Source organism: Etheostoma spectabile, unplaced genomic scaffold (assembly GCF_008692095.1).
Source record: "Etheostoma spectabile isolate EspeVRDwgs_2016 unplaced genomic scaffold, UIUC_Espe_1.0 scaffold00010613, whole genome shotgun sequence".
NCBI classification, from domain to species: Eukaryota; Metazoa; Chordata; class Actinopteri; order Perciformes; family Percidae; genus Etheostoma; species Etheostoma spectabile.
This window is the reverse complement of record NW_022603852.1, coordinates 1-20,597: the sequence shown is the minus strand read 5'-3', so window position 1 is coordinate 20,597 and position 20,597 is coordinate 1. Positions and strand designations below refer to the sequence as shown.

General features: G+C 38.8%; 2 protein-coding genes across 2 annotated transcripts; one reads left to right on the top strand and one right to left on the bottom strand.

Annotated features, from left to right (window-relative positions):
- Positions 1-45: 45 nt before the first annotated feature.
- LOC116679340 (uncharacterized) lies at positions 46-2,580 on the top strand (the record flags this gene model as incomplete). The annotated part of the gene is given in 4 exon segments (XM_032509007.1): positions 46-55; positions 58-110; positions 112-1,352; positions 1,642-2,580. Coding segments are annotated over 4 exon segments (2,196 nt in total), but the record flags the coding sequence as incomplete, so codon positions are not given.
- Positions 2,581-10,721: 8,141 nt separating this feature from the next.
- On the bottom strand, positions 10,722-19,264 carry LOC116679341 (uncharacterized). Its single transcript, XM_032509008.1, is given in 5 exon segments — positions 10,722-11,905; positions 11,907-12,429; positions 15,900-15,954; positions 19,071-19,144; positions 19,251-19,264. Coding segments are annotated over 5 exon segments (1,824 nt in total). The 3' UTR covers positions 10,722-10,747.
- Positions 19,265-20,597: the final 1,333 nt, after the last annotated feature.

The window sequence follows — 20,597 nt, the reverse complement described above, 5'->3', positions numbered from 1 at the left end:
ACTCTGATCACGCTCTGGTCACTACGCCCTGGGAGTGGAGGGGAGGATGATGTCTGGTTCAGATAGTAGAAGAAGAGAAGAGAAGTCAATCAGAAAGTCAGACATCAGATTGTGATCGTGTACCAGATCTTTGGTTATGAAGGTAAACCTCTGCCCTACTCTCTGACCATCATAGACACTCCTGGATTTGGAAAAACTGATGGGACTGAACAAGATGCTAGTGTCAGTCAAAGATTGTTTGACTTGTTTTCAGTCAGTCATGGAATTCATGAGATTGATGCAGTGGGTCTGGTGATGAAAGGGAGTGACAATCGACTGAATGACCAGCTGAGGTACAGCTTTAATTCAATAATCTCTCTGTTTGGAAAAGACCTGGAGAAGAACATTGTCACTCTCATCACACAGTCAAATGGTGAGACACCTGAAAATGTTCTACAAGCCGTTGAGGCTGCAAACATTAAATGTGCCAGAGATAAAGAGAATGAGCCTATTCATTTTATGTTCAACAACCGCCAGAGCACACAGAAAACAAAGAAGAATACGGTTGCTCTAAAAAGTGCATGGGACATAACAATAGAACAAATAGGTCGGTTCACCGATTTCCTGAAAAGCAATTCCCCTCAAAAGCTGGAGAAAACTGTTGAAGAGTCTAAAACACACACCAGACTGACAGCCTGTATCCAAAACCAGGAAGAGAGAATTAGGTTTATTGATCTAAAACAGACCGAAATCCAGCAGGCTATGGACGGTTTAAAGAAACATGAACAAGAGATGAAGAAAAATAAGGAGTTCACTGTAGAAGTTGATGAGGTCTACAAAGATAAAGACCCTATCGGGGGTGGTCAATGGGGGTTATTTTATGTAGGAGCGGTCTGCTGCACAACATGTGATGAGAACTGTCACTATCCTGGATGCACAGTGGCCTGGAGACCAGCAGACTGTGAGGTCATGAAAGATGATCGCTGCACTGTATGTCCTGGGAAGTGTCATTCATCAGATCATGTGAAAGAAGAGTGGAAATATGTGAGCAAGAAAAAAAGAGTAAAAATGACCCTGAGCGATATGAAGGAGAAATATGAACTGAACGAAGCAGGAAGTGAGAGCAAGTTCAGCTGTTTGGAAACCTTTCAGCAGAAACTTGAGGAACTTCAGAAAGAAAAAGATCAGTTGCTGCAAAAGTCCTTCGAGCATGTTGTGGAACTGGATCAGATCGCCCTGAATATTGATTCATTGTCCACTCCTGTCCGCTTTGACTACCTGATTGAGAAGATGAAGAAGAAAGACACAGAGAAGTTCAAGAAACTGGAAGAGATAAAAAGTCGACTGCATGAACAAACCAAAGTAGCATCACGGTACGGTTTGGTAAATAGTTAGATGTGGCATTAACTAGACGAACATATATATATATATATATATATACAGTATGTGTGATGCTTATTAATAACTATATGAGAACATTTACATGGAGTTACCTTTTCAATGCAAATGTGTAATTACTGGAAACAGTGGTGTAATGCGTTTTTTTGTTTGTTGGCTCTGGTATGAAGGTGGTGGTGATTGAACGGGGGGGGGGCTAAGTAGATTGATTTAACGTATTCTATGTTCAGCCGTGTTTGAACTCATGTCTTTACTTTTCTACAGAAATACCTCTTCTAAATATGGAAACATTATTTCCACTAGTAATGCACTCCAACCAGGACTTCCCACTCTCTACCAGCTGAAACCAAAGAAAGAAGACATTCAACCTCCGAGAACAAAGAAAGAGAAGATTGGATCTCTGACAAAAATGACTCTTGGTGACAAAGATCCAAACAAGATAAACAAAACCATCTTACTTGTTGGTGAAACAGGAGCAGGAAAATCTACTCTGATCAACGCTCTGGTCAACTACGCCATGGGAGTGGAGTGGGAGGATGATGTCTGGTTTAAGATAGTAGAAGAAGAGAAGAGAAGTCAATCAGAAAGTCAGACATCAGATGTGATTGTGTACCAGATCTTTGGTTTTGAAGATAAGACTCTGCCCTACTCTCTGACCATCATCGATACTCCTGGATACGGAAGCACTGATGGGGTTGAAAAAGATGTCATCATCGGTCAAAGATTATTTGACTTATTCCGCTCTAAGGATGGAGTTCATGAGATTAACGCAGTGGGTCTGGTGCTGAAAGCGAGTGACAATCGACTGAGTGACCGACTGAGGTACATCTTTAATTCAGTGGTGTCTCTTTTTGGAAAAGACCTGGAGAAGAACATCGTCGCTCTCATCACACACTCAAATGGTGTGACACCTGAAAATGCTCTACTAGCTCTCGAGGATGCAAACATTAAGTGCGCCAAAGACAAGAAAAATCTGCCTGTTTATTTCATGTTTGATAACTGCCAGAGTAAAGAGAAGATAATGAGGGATATGGTTGCTCTTAGACATGCATGGGATGTGACAAAGTACCAAATGGATAAGTTCACTGAGTTTCTGAAAAATTCACCTCAGAACCTGATAACAACTGTTGAAGTGTTGGATACAAGATCAGACTGACAGCCTGCATCAACAACCTGCAGGAGAGAATCAAGATGATTGATCTACAACGAGAAGAAATCAAGCAGACTCAGGCTGGTCTGAAGAAACATGAAGAAGAGATGAAGAACAATGAGAACTTCACTGTAGAAGTTGATGAGGTCTACAAAGATAAAGAACCTATTGATGGTGGGATGTGGGGGTTATTTTTTGAAGGAGCTGTCTGCTGTAATGTCTGTCAGGAGAACTGTCACTATCCTTGCACAATGGCCTGGTATCCATCACACTGTGAGGTGATGAAAGAAGGATGCTGCACTTCATGTCGCAGGAAGTGTCCTGCATCAGCTCATGTGAAAGAAAAGTGGATCTATCTAAACAAAACAAGGAAAATTAAAAAGACAGTACAAGAAATGAAACAGAAGTATGAAAAGGGTCAAACAGACAGTCAACAAGACACAAGCCTTTTGGTAACTCTCGAGAAGAAACAGGAAGAACTTGAGAAAGAAAAGGATGAGTTGTTGGAGGAGTCCTTTCAGCATTTGGCCAGTCTGGAGGAGATTGCCCTGAATGTAAATTCAATGTCCACTTATGTCCACTTGGATGTCCTGATTGAGAAGATGGGTGATAGAGGAGACACAGAGAAGAAGAAGAAACTGGAACAGATGAAAAGTAAAATGGACAAAGATAAAGGAATAAAAGCAGTGATGTGCTACTTGTATGGTCAACTAACAGCAGCTGTTAAACACAAAGATAATGAAGTGATGAGAGAATCACTGAGAGCACACAGCTGTGTAGTAACAGTGATAATCAAATGTGTTTCATTACAGATATAGTATGTGGGATGTTTGATAAAACTACATAACATTCAAATGTACCTTTTTTTTGTACCATACCTTTAAAATGTTAGATGTGTAATTCCCGGAAACATGGTCTCTATGGTGTAATAACCCTTTCTGTTTGATCTTGTAGTTAATGTTTAATCAGATTAGAAACCCCCCCGCTTTTTAATGTTGAGTGCAGCAGCCCCCCCCCCCCCCCGCTGTTAATGTTGAGTACAGCAGCCCCCCCCCCCCCCCCCCCCCCCCCCCCCCCTGTGTAATTTGAGTACAGCCGCCCCCCCCCCCCCCCCCCCCCCCTGTTTAATGTTGAGTACAGAGAGATTACAGAACCAAAGTTATTGATATCATTACGCCCTGAACACTTTCTAAAAACAGGATATGTATGTTCTTGACACTATTTTTATAAAGTTACATAAAGAGGCTTTAGCGCCCCCACTCTTGCACTTGGTTAATTTATCTATAAAAACCTCAACTGTTCCTAAGGCGTGGAAATTGGCTTCAGTTATCCCAATATTTAAAGCTGGAGACAAATCTGACATGAACAATTATAGACCAGTAAGCATTGTACCAGTAATTTCGAAAATTATTGAAAAATGGATTACCAAACAAATTATTGAGTTCCTCAGCAATAGTATAACACCTTTACATCCAATGCAGTTTGGGTTCCGGCCACACCATTCAACCGAGACTGCACTGGCCATGTTTATGGAAACAATTAAATGCCAGCTAGATAAAAATGGATGTGTTGGTGCTGTATTTCTGGATCTGAAAAGAGCCTTTGATACCGTCAATCACAAAGTTCTTTTAACTAAATTGTCATATTTCAATTTTTCTGTTCAAACTATTAACTGGTTTCAGTCTTACTTGTCTCACAGAGAACAATGCACTATGGTGGGCGGGGTTAGTTCTCCCTATCTGGGTTGTTCAGTAGGAGTCACCCAAGGCTCCATACTGGGGCCAATTTTATTTTCTTTATATATTAATGACCTACCCGAATACTGTTTACATGTTAATGTCCAGCTTTATGCCGATGACACTGTAATTTTTACTAAAGCAAAAGATCCTGTGGAGGCTGCACGTGTTCTCTCAACAGCTCTTACACACATACAAACATGGCTCAATAGATCATGTCTTAATTTAAATGCAAAAAAAACTGTTTGTTTATACTTGTCGAAGCAATCTTCTACTGTTATGCCTGCTCAATCGGGGGTCATGTTGGGCACAGAAGAGTTGGACGTTGTTAATGAATGTAAATATTTAGGTTTGATTATAGACTCTAAACTCTCTTTTAAAAACCATGTTAAAATGATATCCAAAAGAATCAAATTCAATCTTCATAATTTTAAACAAATCAGAGGATCTCTATCAGACCCAGCTGCTCTGATGTTTCTGCATTCAATGATACTTTCACATGTGAACTATTGCATCACTAGCTGGTCTCTGTCGGGTACTACTACCCTAAAACCAGCTGGTCTATGTCGGGTACTACTACCCTAAAACCAGCTGGTCTATGTCGGGTACTACTACCCTAAAACCAGCTGGTCTATGTCGGGTACTACTACCCTAAAACCAGCTGGTCTATGTCGGGTACTACTACCCTAAAACCAGCTGGTCTATGTCGGGTACTACTACCCTAAAACCAGTTGAGCTTCTGTACAAAAAGGCACTTAAGACTCTGGATAAAAAACCTCTCTCTTATCATCATTGCAATATCTTAGAGAAATTTAACTTACTGAGTTTTGATAGTTATTGTAAATTTTCTTCACTATGCATAATTTATAAAGTACTTCATGGCCTGGCACCACCTCCATTGCTGGAGTTTATTAAATTTAGACACACTCGGATCACAAGAGCTGTTGTAAACGGGGACTGTGAGGTTCCTTTTACAAAAACCTCCTTCAGTCATAATGCACTCTCTATTAAAGGCAGTGCATTATGGGAAACACAGCTATAAGGGAGTGTCCTACTCTGGCCTCCTTTAAGAGCCAGGTGAAGCTGTGGCTTAGAGCTAACCAAACATGTAATCACTGCTAACTTGTGTTTGTTTTTGTGTTGTTGTTTTTTTTACTAATGAATTGTCCTGTTTTTGTTTTGTTTTTTGTTTTTCTCCTCTTTTTTCTATTTATTTCCTCTTGATTTTATATACCAAATGCTACTATCCTAGGTCTTTTTACTATAACTCTAACCTGCCTATTGGACTTCAGATGGAAATTAGCCCTTGGGCTACAATCTGGCTCATTTACGTGTACTGTTGTGCATGTTCATCAATGTGCATTGTCCTGAATTAATAAATAAATAAACAAATAAATAAATAAATAAATAATAAATAAAAGTACAGCAGCCCCCCCCGCGCTGTTTTATGTTGCGTACAGCAGCTTCCTCCCTCTAAATCACAAACTGAAGTCAGATTGTGTTGTACACAAATAGTTCTAAACTTCTTTAGTGTTTTCTTTAAGGTTTGCGGTTTTTTGTGTTTTTTCTGCTGTACAGTCAGTACTGGTCTGTAAAATATTCTGTTACTGGGATGTTGACTAAAGTAAACTGGTTGTAGGACAGTAACACATTACTGATATACTGTAAATCATTAATTAACATTTAAACATCCTTCTCTTGTTAATCACTTTGTTCAGAGGATGTTACAGAACTGAATTTAAAAACCTTTCGCTAAATTCAACTTTCACACTTCAGCCATGAAATCCAATGGACTTTCATTTAATGCATTTTAAAATATATAGGCCTATATATGACATTATGTACTCTAATGTCTTCATGTTTATTCATGCTTATGACAAGTTATTTTTCAGAAGAAGGTCATGTTGAAACATGTTGATTCATTTATGTTGTTTTGAGTGATTAAATGTATTTGCAATATATATATATATATATATATATATATATATATATATATATATATATATATATATATATATATATATATTGGGTACAGAGGGTAGTGTGAGTGTAGACTGGTAGCTGGAGAGGTACCAGTCATCCTCCTGGAAACTACAGAAATATATTCACAGTATATATATATATATATATATATATATATATAATATATATATATGGGTACAGAGGGTAGTGTGAGTGTAGACTGGTAGCTGGAGAGGTACCAGTCATCCTCCTGGAAACTACAGAAATATATTCACAGTATATATATATATATATATATATATATAAATATGGAACCGAGGGTAGTGGCAGTGTGGACTGGTAGCTGGAGAGGTACCAGTGCTGCAATTAATTCATGTCTATATCTTCCTGTGTGTAAATGAAGCAAAATTACAACAAAGTCAAAAACAATTCATTCTCCAAGGGGGCTAATAACATCTTTATTATATTCTGATCAAGAGTTATGCAATTTTCTGTGACTCATTAATAAAGTGTCTGTTGATGCAACCAGTTTCTCAGTGTCTCTTCCCTGGAACATCAGCAGCTTTTAGAGTCTGCTCAACTTTCTTCAGTGAACGTGTGTTTCTCTTTGTTATGCTAATGAGGCCATTTTAGTTTATAGATAAAGACTTAGTCCATGTCTCACTAGAAATACTCATATACACATACACAAATACAACTACAGAATATATACATTGTTCAGAACTGAAAATAAGTGGAGGATGATGTAGAGACAGAAACTCACCTTTTCTTATTGTTTCTTCATGTTTCAACTTGTATGTCAACTCTGATACAATCTGCCAATAAGAAAACACTGTTTTCCATGATCAAATAATTTATATCAATCAGTTTGAAAGTTGTCAAGCCAATAACAGCCATCAATGGTAATGTTGTCCCCAATGTCTCCCCAGCTACACATGGTGACAACAGCCATTGTTGGATTAGTAATCTACATATTTCTTTACTTTGAGCCTTGAGAACTCTGTTTAAATGAAGTGCACATATGTTAAAGTGTAGGTTAAATAATCATTGTTCTGTTATATTAATCATCATATTTGGTTCTTGGTTACCAGGCTGGAGGGCAGGTTCTTCCTTGGGGGAGAAAAGACAAAGCCGCCCTTTTCTTCTTCTTCTTCTTTAGGATTTTACGCAGTTGGCATCCTATTTTTTGCATTACTGCCTTACTGGTGATTACTTGTTGTGTATTTTTTTCATTTTATTATACTATAATTTTAGTAGACCAGTGTCTTTCAAAAATGCAAACATACATTTCCGTAGTTATGAAAACCCCACGTTCAAGAACATCTTTAAACCTGAGTTCCACTTAAGTAATCCTGCAAACATGACCCCTCTTAGCTATATATACATAGCTATATATACATACATACATATATATATATATATATATATATATATATATATATACATATATACATATATATATATATATGTATACACACCTGACCAGGGTCATTAGACATGAAGACACCAGGGTATATAATATATAATCACATATCTTGATGATAATAGACATGAAGACACCAGGGTATATAATATATAATCACATATATAATATATAATCACATTTATTGATGATAATATACATGAAGACACCTGGGTATATAATATATAATCACATATATAATATATGATCACATATATTGATGATAATATCCATGAGATTAGATTTGATGGCTGAAGGGTGAAAGTTGGACCCAGCAGAGTCTTTGAGTCTGAGTCCAGTTCTGTAACATCCTCTGAACCAACGGATCAACCAGAGGAGGAGACTGCATGTTTAACAGCTTTATATGATGATTTAATGGATATTTATTAATGTCTCACCACCAATCCAAATTGGAGCAGAGAAGAAACAACAAAGGGAGTCCTGGGAGCGGCAGACGAAATCTGACTGAGTCCAGAATGTCTAACCAAGAACAGATCACGACAGCAAAAACAAAAGTAATCCAGAAACATGAGATCCACGAGCAAAAACAAGCTATGAATATTCAGAGAAAGTAAATATATTAATAACTGAGGAGTTTCTTCAAGCAACACGTTCTTTGCAACCACCTGCCTGCCATCATCATCATCAACCTCAGTATATCTACCCCGGCTCTTCACCTGATCGTTGCTTCCACTGCATTGGTGAACTTCTTCAGACAAACAATTTTTGATATATTCCTAGTGGTTTTCCTGTTTTTATGTACTCACCTTCTCTGTGTTCTCCTGTCAGTTTCTCTCTCTTCCGGTCAGATGGCTTTGGACCCCGGACCCTCTCCCTCGGCGCCCCCTCATCTCTCCACCTCGTACCTGTGTCTCCTCCTCGGCCCGCAGCCTGGGTTCCTCCCGGGTCCCCCGTCTGCTCTCCTCTCCTGGTCACCGAGCCCACAGGGGTCCTCCTGTCCTCCTGTCCTCCTGTCCTCCTGTCCTCAGCGTTCCAACGTCGGCCCGAAGAATGCATTGTGGTCTAGTTTTCATATTGTAGTGAGCACTAATATTTACTAGAATATCAGAAGTAACCTGAAATGTTCCAAAAATTTGAATTTGAAGTAAAAATGGTTGACCACGTATCAGCGCCCTAAAACGTGAATAATGAGTCATTCCAGACACAGCCTATGTAAATATATAATTTACAGGTACGGGGGGGAGTTTCAGCTTCAGTTACCTTCTTTCACCACCTGCTGGTCAAAAGGACTCATCACTGCTGTTTTATCCCCCCCCCCCTTTTTTACATACGACCCAGTTGTAAACAATTAAAATATAATAAGAATAACAACCAATAAAATACTAAATAGATACAAAGAGACTTACTGTCTGAGACAAATATCTCATGAAAAATGTTTCCCACATTTATCAAATTTAAATGTTAAAATTGTCTTTCTCAATGAGAGAATAACTGTTTTACATCAAACTTTTCTATATTTAAAATAAGGTTTTCTGATTGGCTGATGACATCTACTGAAACAGAAAGATGAAAGAAAAACATTACCAAAAGGTGGTGAGTTTCTGTCTCTACATCCTCCAAATATTTTATATCCTATCTTTAGATATAAAATAATACATATATATATATATATATATATATATATATATATATATATATATATATATATCCAACAATATTTGATATCAAATACTAAATAATACTAAAGTTTCATTGTGTTGACCTGAACTTTATGAGACTGACTCACATTCAATGTTTCAACACATCAACATATTCACAACTTTAACTCAAGTGCATGCTCTATTTATTATGTATGTGAATATAAATACTGTTTGTATAACAGTGTTCTAATGAGGTAAGGACTAAGACTATAAAATAAAATGGTATAACAACAACAAATGATGATTTATTGAAGAACGTTGAGCAGAACAGACTCAAAAAGCTGCTGATGATCCAGTGAAGACACTCGGAGAAAACTCATTAAAGCAGATATATTTATTAATATTTGAGAGAAACAGCATCAACCAGGGAGTGATTTCATGAGGAACAGCAGAATATAATAAGAATAAGTCCCTTTTTACATTGTTGTTATTTTGCTTCATTTCCACACAAAAGGAAACATATAGACATGCATTAATATGGATGAAGATAAAGAGCCAGCATTTCCACGAGGATGACTTGTACCTTTACAGTCCACACTCACACTACCCTCCGGTCCCAATATATATATATGTAAATACACTAAATCACTCAAAATAAACAAATAAAAGTACAACATGAGATGATCAACATGTTCCCACCTGACCAGGGTCATTAAGCATGAAGACACCAGGGTATATAATATATAATCATATATATAATATATAATCACATATATAATACATAATCACATATATTGATGATAATATACATGAAGACACCAGGGTATATAATATATAATCACATATATAATATATAATCACATATATTGATGATAATATACATGAAGACACCAGGGTATATAATATATAATCACATATATAATATATAATCACATATATTGATGATAATATACATAAAACCAGGGTATTTAATATATAATCACATATATTGATGATAATATACATGAAGACACCAGGTTATATAATATATAATCACATATATAATAAATAATCACATATATTGATGATAATAGACATGAGATTAGATTTGATGGCTGAAGGGTGAAAGTTGGACCCAGCAGAGTCTTTGGGTCTGAGTCCAGTTCTGTAACATCCTCTGAACCAACGGATCAACCAGAGGAGGAGACATCATGTTTAACAGCTTTATATCATATTTATTAATGCCCCCCCCCCCCACCAGGTTACTCTGTCAACATAACACTAACATCAGAATAAATCAGCCTTTTATCCACTCAACAGCACGTCAGAAAAACATTAAAACATTAAAATTATACAATGAAAACTTAAGAACAATAAATTTATTCATGATCTGACTTCAGTTTGGGATATAGAAGGGGGGGGGGTCTGCTGTATACAACATCACTACTACTTCTTTATCTACTTCATCTCTACTACTTCTTTAAATACCAACTGCTGCTCTTAGTTTACTAAACTTGTAGCTCATCGCTGCCTTGATTCCTTTATCTTTATCCATTTTATGTTTCATCTCTTCCAGTTTCTTCTCTTTCTTCGTGTCTCCTTTCTCCTTCATCTTCTCAATCAGGAAGTCCAAGTGGACACGAGTGGACACTGAATTTACATTCAGGGCGATCTGCTCCAGTTGGACAACATGCTGAAAGGACTCCTCCAACCACTGATCCTTGTCTTTCTGTAGTTTTTCCATGTTCTTCTCAAGAGTTTCCAAAAGGTTCGACTTTATCTCACTTTCTGCCTTGTTCTTTTCATACTTGTCTTTAACATCTTGGATGGTCTTCTGAACTTTCCTTGTCTTGGTCACATAGATCCAGTGGGTTTTGACATGACTTGATTCATCTGAACACTTACCCTCACATTCAGTGCATTGTTGTTCCTTCACATGATCTGATGCAGGACACTTCCTGGTGCATGAAGTGCAGCGGCCATCTTTCATGACCTCACAGTGTCCTGGATACCAGGCCAGTGTACAGGGATAGTGACAGTTCTCCTGACAGACAGTACAGCAGACAGCTCCTCCATAATTTAACCCAAGTGCCCACCATCTCCACTCGCTGCCGACTTTTTGTTTAACTTTGAAGACCTCATCAACTTCTATAGTGAACTTCTCATTCTTATTCATCTCTTGTTCATGTTTCTTCAGACCATCCTGAGTCTGCTTGATTTCTTCTTGTTGTAGATCAATCATCTCGATTCTCTCTTGCAGGTTGTTGATGCACGCTGTCAGGCTGATGTGGGAATTCAATACTTCAACAGTTGTCTCCAGCTTTTGAGGGGATTTTCCTTTTAGGAAATCAGTGAATAGACGTATTTGGTCCATTGTTAAGTCCCATGCACTTTTAAGACCAATCTTATTCTTCTTTGTTTTCTTTGTGCTTTGGCGGTTGTTGAACATAAAATGAACAGGATCACCATCTTCATCTCTGGCGCACTTAATGTTTGCATCCTCGAGAGCTTGTAGAACATTTTCAGGTGTCACTCCATCTGAGTGTGTGATGAGAGCGACGATGTTCTTCTCCAGGTCTTTTCCAAACAGAGACACCACTGAATCAAAGATGTACCTCAGTCGGTCACTCAATCCTCAGCTGATTCTCACTCGCTTTCAGCACCAGACCCACTGCATTAATCTCATGAACTCCATCAACTGAGCGGAACAAGTCAAATAATCTTTGACTGATGATTTCATCTTCTTCAATCCCTCTGGTGTCTCCGTATCCAGGAGTATCGATGATGGTCAGAGAGTAGGGCAGAGGTTTATCTTCAGAACCAAAGATCTGGTACACGGTCACATCTGATGTCTGACTTTCTGATTGACTTCTCTTCTCTTCTTCTACTATCTTAAACCAGACATCGTCCTCCCACTCCACTCCCATGGCGTAGTTGACCAGAGCGTTGATCAGAGTAGATTTTCCTGTTCCTGTTTCACCAACAAGTAAGATGGTTTTGTTTATCTTGTTTAGATTTTTTTCACCAAGAGTAATTCTTGTCAGAGTTTCAATGTTGTCTTTCTTTGGTTCCAGCTGGTGGATAGTAGGAGATCCTGGGGTAATGAATTTGCAGGGGATGTTGCCATACCTGGATGATGTTTTGGTGTTCCTGTAGAAAAGTAAAGACCAAAGCTCAAAAATGAAATGAAACATCTCTACTGGGGCAAAATGATTTTACCTGGTGAATGATCAAAACATGAAACTTTATAAACTAAGCAGCTACAAATCATCAGATATTATGTCATTATTCAAAACAATTACAACAACAAAATTACAACTAGACAATTAATCAACTAAACGGCAAAATAATATCAATGCTAAAGGAAATGATTAATGAAAGCCTAAATTGAGTTTATTTTATCAAAACACAAACACACACAAATACTCGGACACTGAATCTGTACTTTAGAGACTTTGAAAAAGCAGCACTAGTAATATAATGATGGAATAATGCAGTAATACAAGTGACCATAACGTACATTTGATCCTGATACTGATTATTTAAAAATATATCTGGTCTGGTTCTTGCTGTAGTCTGGAGGACTTCTTTAAAAGAAATGTTTAGTCGCTGTGAATCACTGAAGGAAGTAATGATGGTGATTCAGTCTATGGCCCACTGGTCAACAACAACCAGCCTCCAGACCACAAGCAATACATATAATGAGTAAATATTAACCAATAATCATACTATATTACTACTACTATATTAACTTGTGTCATTGTGTCATGTCACGAGGACTTGTTTAGTTTATTTACATTTTAAATTAGCCGAGCGTTGTGCTTCCCCGGGACACTGGTTTCATTTCATGTCAACTGCCGTCGCCTTCGGGTCTCGGAGACCTTTCCTTGTTTGATTTCATCTTTTTACTTTCCTCGCCGCGGCCTCAGCCGCCAAGGACAAGGCCACAACATCAGGCTGTTATGTTATGTAGCATATAGCTATGTTAGCTGCGTTAGAGCGTACAGTCCTACCATGTCTATAGTAATGTTATGTAGCAATGGGTGACAAGACGTCCCAGATCTGTCCCCGGAAATGTCCCCGGTTTTCACTGTGACTGACAGACCCGAAATTGGAATGAAAGAAAGAAAACGTTGACCAAACGGAGCCGATAGTCGTACACCCAACACACGCAGGCTCCAGACAGCCAGAGCCCGCAGTGCTCAGAGCTCAGAGATGTTTTAGAAAGCCGTATTTTACGATAGCAAAACGAGGACTTTATGAACGTAAATACAAGCTGGACAATTATCCCATTAACTTCCATTGTAGCTTGTTTCTGCCGACTGCAGCAATCTCGTTTAATACTGCATCACTGTCAAAGGAAAATATGTCCTCAATAGTAGTTCAGTTAACATTACAACATCAGGAAATAATGGGGCTTTTTATCTTGAAATATTAGGAAAAACATTCCCCTCTGAGGTGTAGTGGAGTGGAGGTTGAAGTAGCGGCAGGGGTGGGTCTAGGATCAGAGCTTTGGGGGGGGGTCAGCCCCTAATGAGAACAGCTCTAGGTCTAGTGTCCCTGTTTCAAGTTTAAAAAAAATAAAAACATGACGTGTTTTGGAAACATATACGCTTCTGAGCTGAAAATGTCCCCGGATTTTGTCTGACAAATCTGGACCCCTTTATGTAGCATATAGTTATGTTAGCTGTTTTACCTTTTTCTTAACATATCCATGCTAGCTACTGCTATTGTATTTTTTTGTAAGTTTTTCTTGTAACTCTGTTATTTTACAACTGAACAACCCGAGGTCCAGTGCGATACCAGTCACCCTCATGGGATTACTGGTTTAGCTGTCTTGATTATTGGTATCTGTTCTTGTGTATCTGTCTAATGATGTTACATCCATGTAACAGGGTTTCACAGCATACATACTGTACATCCATACATCTCTCGGGTGTTTCATAAGATAATACCATAGATGTATTAAGAGAACAAATGGTGAATTACAACCATCAACTACATCCATTATTACAGCTACAGGACCTCGGGAGAGCCGTCATATGAGCGTGCCCAGTGCAGGGCGGCGTGGGCACGTAGTCCCGGGGGTCTGCACGCCTCCATTATGCACGCCCATCATGTCTAGTTTAATACATTTTAATACCACTGTTATCTGCTAAGCCCATGGTGGCTTTTCAGCTTTATTGCTGATTGAAAATGAACCAGATCAGTGAATATCAATGTTTTTGATTAGAAGAATAATGAATGTGTGTGCTCCCAATAACCGGTATAGAGCTCAACAGTGACCGCCCAACGGCTCTGCCTCCAGAAGTGAATTCCCTCCGTATAACATCTCTGTTGACGTTAGATTAAATGCTGATAAATGTAAAAATGTAAATGTAAATGTATTTTATTTATATAGCACCTTACATCGACCGATAGGTGAACCAAAGTGCTTCACAACAGATAAAACCACAGATTCAAAACATCAACACACCAATAACAAAGATACAATAATGAATGAGAAAAGTAAGAAAAAGATAAAAAAAATAAAATCAATATAAACGTGCCATCACATTACTAGGTACCAAACGCCACTTCAAAAAGATGCGTCTTAAGTCTTGATTTAAAGAGGCCTAGGTCAGTAATGATACGCATCTCACTGGGCAGCTTATTCCAGAGCTTAGGTCCAGAAACCGAAAAAGCGCGGTCACCCCAGTGCTTCAGTTTTGACCTTGGCACTTCCAACATGAGTTGGTTAGATGACCTCAACGTCCTACCATAATTACGAATAGTCAGCATGTCTAAAATGTAAGATGGGGCAAGGCCATTAAGAGCTTTAAAAACAAACAATACAATTTTATACTTAATTCTAAAGTGTACCGGGAGCCAATGGAGAGAATAAAGAATCGGAGTTATGTGGTCTCGTTTTGTCGTGCCCGTTAACAGGCGGGCTGCTGCATTTTGGACAAGTTGGAGACGGTCAACAGAGGACTGGGAAACACCCATATACAGGGCATTGCAGTAGTCCAGTCTAGAGCTTATTAAAGCGTGAATAGCCTTCTCAAGATCATGACGGTTTAAAAACGATTTTACCTTTGCCAGAAGGCGCAGTTTAAAAAAGGTTGGTTATAATTGACCCTAGCGGTAGCATATATAATGAAAACAAAATAGGGCCAAGAATGGAACCAAGAATGAGTTTTAACCCTGGAACTAAGCCAGCGACCTACTAGGACCATCAAACATTTCGTTTGGCACAAAGAAACTTTGAAAACTGCAAAAAGTTAAAAAAACAATTAACTAAGAGATTTTGATGGTAGAAACCATGCGATAAACATTTCCCTGGTAACCCCGAGTTGGACCAATCAGAGACGAGGTTGTTAAGTTTAGGATTGTGGGTAGTGTAGTATTCCACCATGACTTGGTGTATTTTAAAACCAGGTTGATTTCATAAAGATTTGTGTTTTCTCCTGGAGCTAAAACCCGTCAACCAACCAACCAACCAACCAACCAACGGATTGTTGCTGTTGAGCTCTATTAGGAATTATTATTATGGATGGTTAACATTTAGAAGTATTGTGATAAACCTTTGTAATGTAGTAAAATGTGATCCAGCAGTGTGTAAAACTGTGTCTTAGCAGTAATACTCACGTTGCCATGGTAACAGGTTCAGATTCAGACAGATCTGGAGGTATTTCTCTGCTCCCTCTCAGGTTTGAATCTTCAGGTCTCCTGGTCCTCCTGACGTGTTGAGATCTTCAGAGAGATGAAGAAGAGGATTTTATACAGACTGTGGAGACAGGAAGAGACATACACCATCAGAATACACACACACACACACACACACACCATCAGAATACACACACACACACGCACACACACACACACCATCACAATACACAACACACACACGCACACACATTATCAGAATACACACACACACACACCATCAGAATACACCACACACACACGCACACACACACACACATAACAATACACACACACACACACACGCACACACATTATCAGAATACACACACACACACACCATCAGAATACACACACCACCACACACAAACACACACACACACACACACACACACACACATCCTCGTCTACAGATCCTGCTGACTATGATCTTTCTTCCTCCCCTCTTCGTCTCCCAGGCGTTCTCAAGATAATTAACTCATTAATGATTCACAACAGCCATCTCAGTCTTTGAGCGTCATCCATATTTACCGAAATTAATCTCTGCTTTTATCTCACAAAACAAAACATGTAACTCATCTTCTATATGATTCAAACAACACATGGACCGTTCCCTCCTCTCCATCAGCATCTCGTCCTGTTTCAGTCAGAGGTTAACACCAGATCTCCATGAGCTCATACAGATCTTTGACTAATTATTCACAACATGAGTCCCTGTGCCATATTCTGATTTAATCATTAGAATAAATACACAATGTTGTCTGAGCCCATCTATCATCAGCCCACGGTTCTGTCTCCAGCAAACACAGATTCTTTAAATAAAAACAATATTCAGCTTTTCATTATTATATCTGAAGATATATGCAAACTGTTTTGTAAGTGTTGATTTTTTAATAATCTTTTTAATTTAATTAAAATTTAATTTAATTAATATATAAATAAAAAAATTTTTAAAACCCATACTTACAAAACAGTTTGCATATATCTTCAGACCAAGGACCAAGAATGTGTTTATCCCAGAGAGAGATGTTCCTGGTCCACCTATCTGTGTCTATATCTAGTAAACATAACCGGGTCATACATATCTTCCATCGAGCCGAAACATGATTCCCACTCCATGTCTCAGACTCCATGTCTGTGCACCCAGAAAATATCTTCTGGCACTATTTAATAAATTAACTAAATCACCATTAGATATATTTCTAATTCATCTAACCCCACAGTATCATCCCGTACAGGACACACAGAGGCTGGGAACAGGTTAGAATCAGTTAGAAAACTTATATCCTTCAGATTTCTGCTTTTACCAACGACTCCTCCCAAAGCTCTACGTGCTGGATCAGCTAGAACCTTCTCTGGAACTCATATGTTCATCACCATAGAAACATAGATATTTATATGAGTCTGATAAGTTCAGCTTCAGACTCATAGATGCATTTGTAGTTATTTTGGATTTATTTTGGTTTTCTTTCTATAGAGAAACAGTCTCCACTTATTATACCAATCATTAATATAGGATAGCATCCGCTGCAGATTATCTTCACATGATTGTTGCTACACAGAAAAGGCAGAATCAATACAGTATAGTTATGTAAAAATATCAATTAAAGTAATTCCAGTTCTTAAGTGTTCTTATCTGTGTTGTTGGTCTGTGATGCTGAGGACGCAGAGACAGGACATTTAATATATCTGCATAGAGGGGAGGAGGCTCTGGGGTCACATGATTTCCCAGAAACTGTCTCAGAGATTGAGTACCTCATAGACTGCAGTGAAGTCTTTTTTTTTAAGATTTTAGTGTCACGTGATTTCCCAGAAACTGTTTGACTTCAAATCATCAGTCTCACCAGAGAGGACGTGAGGGAGGAGTTCTCTTCAGATAAACTTTTACTGATCACCTGAGACAAAGTTCAGCTTTTGCAGCAAATAAAAGTAAAATAATAATATTTGTTGTAGAAATACTAGCATTAAATATTGACAGTTAATGCTTAAAGATGTCAGTTCAAGGGTGTTGTGGTTTTTGCTGAAGCAGTTGTGTGCATCTGATGGAGGAAGTGGTTAGAAGAACTCGGTGGACTCTGATCCCCAGAAGGTTTAGCTGAGGTCTTTGAATATAGAATAATCCTCATATGGTAGAAAGAAGCCGTACGAACCAGACAGCTGGTGGAGAAACAGGAAGTGGTTAAAACGACAACCAGTCTGCTGGCAGTGTGTGATATGGTCCCGTAATATAATCTGTTGACTTGTGTACACAGACACGTTTATCTTGTATTTTAAACTACTATATATACTACTACAATACTATATACTACTATATATACTACTACTATCCTATATACTGTGGGACCAATGGGAAGCTTCCTTCCTGACCACAGCCCTGGTCTTCCTGCCAGTCAGCTGATCCAGCTCTGCTGTTATTGGTATTTTAATCACAATTACCGTTGTTTTATTCAACATTTATTCCCCTGATTCACTTTGTTCTTCGAGACATCGGAACTGCTTTCAGAATCAAGATGAGACAAACCCCCAAAACAATCAGATGGTTTACAAGTAGAAAGATACAGGACGCCCCCGCAGCAGTTTGAAGATTCAACTTGTTTTAACACATCAACATATCTTTATGTATGTATGTATGTATATATAGTTTCTATAACTGTATGTGTGTGTGTTTCTAGTGAGGTAAAGTCCAGGTCACTACAGACGTTCTCACACTGAGCAGACGGGTTATGGATGATGAAAACTAGAGCTGCAACAATTAATCAATTAATCAATTAATAGGGAACTATTTTGATAATCAATCAGTCGGTTTGAGTAATTCTTTTAAGGAAAAAGGAAACATTCTTTGATTTCAGCTGGTTAAGTGTGAATATGTTCCAGTTTCTTCTCTCCTCTGGGAAAATAAACTGAATATCTTTGAGTTGTGGACAGAACAAGACATTAGAGGACGTCATCTTGGGCTTTTTCAGAACATAGATCCACATTTTAGAGATTTTTAGAGACCTAAACTAATCGATTAATCGAGACAATAATCAACAGATTAATGGACTATGAAGATCAGCGTTAGTTGGAGCCCTAATGAAAACCTGATGGAGGTTCAGAGAGATGCTTTCTCTTCTCACCTTCTCTGAGACCAGACACCCTTTCCATCTGGAGGAGGCTGATCTCTGTAGGTGATGAATCCAAAGTCTGCTGGCTAAGAATGATGCAGGATGACAAGGGAAGAAAGGTTCAGAAACATGTTTAATTATTGAGATGTACACAGCCAATCAGAGGAGAGAACAGCAAGGTACCAAATCTACCGCTGCAGATCCATCGTTCACAGTGGGGACTGGTCTTTAGGGGCACGTGGTACAGCCCCACCTCTTGTCCCCAGAAAGACATGCAAACAAGATTATGTTAAAATGTATTGCCTTCTATGAATATATAAAGTCTTCCTATAATGTGTGGTAGGATTTTATTTCCAATTCTGCCCCTGCCTTGGTGCTTCAGACGGCGACAGACTATGGCAGCCTGACTGTGTCAGAGGGGTTAGCCCCTCTCACAATGTGCATTATAGGTGGGAAACTATTATTATGCATGTTCAGTGTTAGTGTGTTTAATGAAGATCACCAGAATGTGGTGGCCAGTTGGGCTGACATCAGTAGTCCCACCACAGCGTCATTTCATATCTCAGATATGATTGGCTGTCTGGCGCGGTGCCAACAATCGGCAAGAAGAGGGAATACAGACTGGATTACTGTAACGCACTTCTCATCGGGTTCCTAACAAGAGTCTGCAGAAAATACAGTATGTTCAGAATAGGGCTGAAGGATCCTGATGAGACCACATCACCCCCCGCCCCCCACCGACCATCTGAGGGCACCACAGACCATTGACTAAAAACATTTCTTTTTAGCAGAACTTATGAGTTACAATAATGTCGTTGCACTATTTATATGTATTTCAAACTGTTGTTTTTACCTTGCTTTTATGATCTTACCTGTAGCACTTTGGGGTTTGTCATAAATGTAAAGTGCATTACAAATAAAATGTATTATTAAAAAAAATGTATTATGAAGTGGGGAGATTATGTTATTGTCACTAACTAGAAAAATGATCGAAGTGGATTTTATACTCGAGCACAGGTTTGAACCCTTAGGAGGAGAGACTGGAATAAGAAGGCCTCGGGACACGTCATCACTCCAACTGCTGGTCTAAGGAACCGCGGTTAAACGTGGAGGGGTTAGCTTACAGAATAATCAAGTGAGTCCAGAGGAAGAACTGGTGCGTTGACTTTCTCTTACAGAGCCCTCAGCCTATCAATATTTTATCATCCTGCCTTTGTGGTCTTTATGTTGATCATGTTGAGTTGGATCGATTAATATTACGTTAGATGTGTACGAGTGTGTACAACTCAGAGTCGTGTCACCTGCAGAAGTTTTCTGATGACTCTGCAGTTGTTGGGTATAAGGGAAGGACAGGGGGGGGGGGTACAGGGCACTGGTGGAGGACTGTGTGGAGTGGTATGGTAAGAATCACCTGCTGCTGAACGTGGATAAGACCAGAGAGATGGTGATCGACTTCAGGGGGAAGGGAACGGCTCCGCGGCCCTTTGCATCCTGGGAGGTGACGTGGACATGGGGAGGAGAACAGACAGGTGGAGGAGA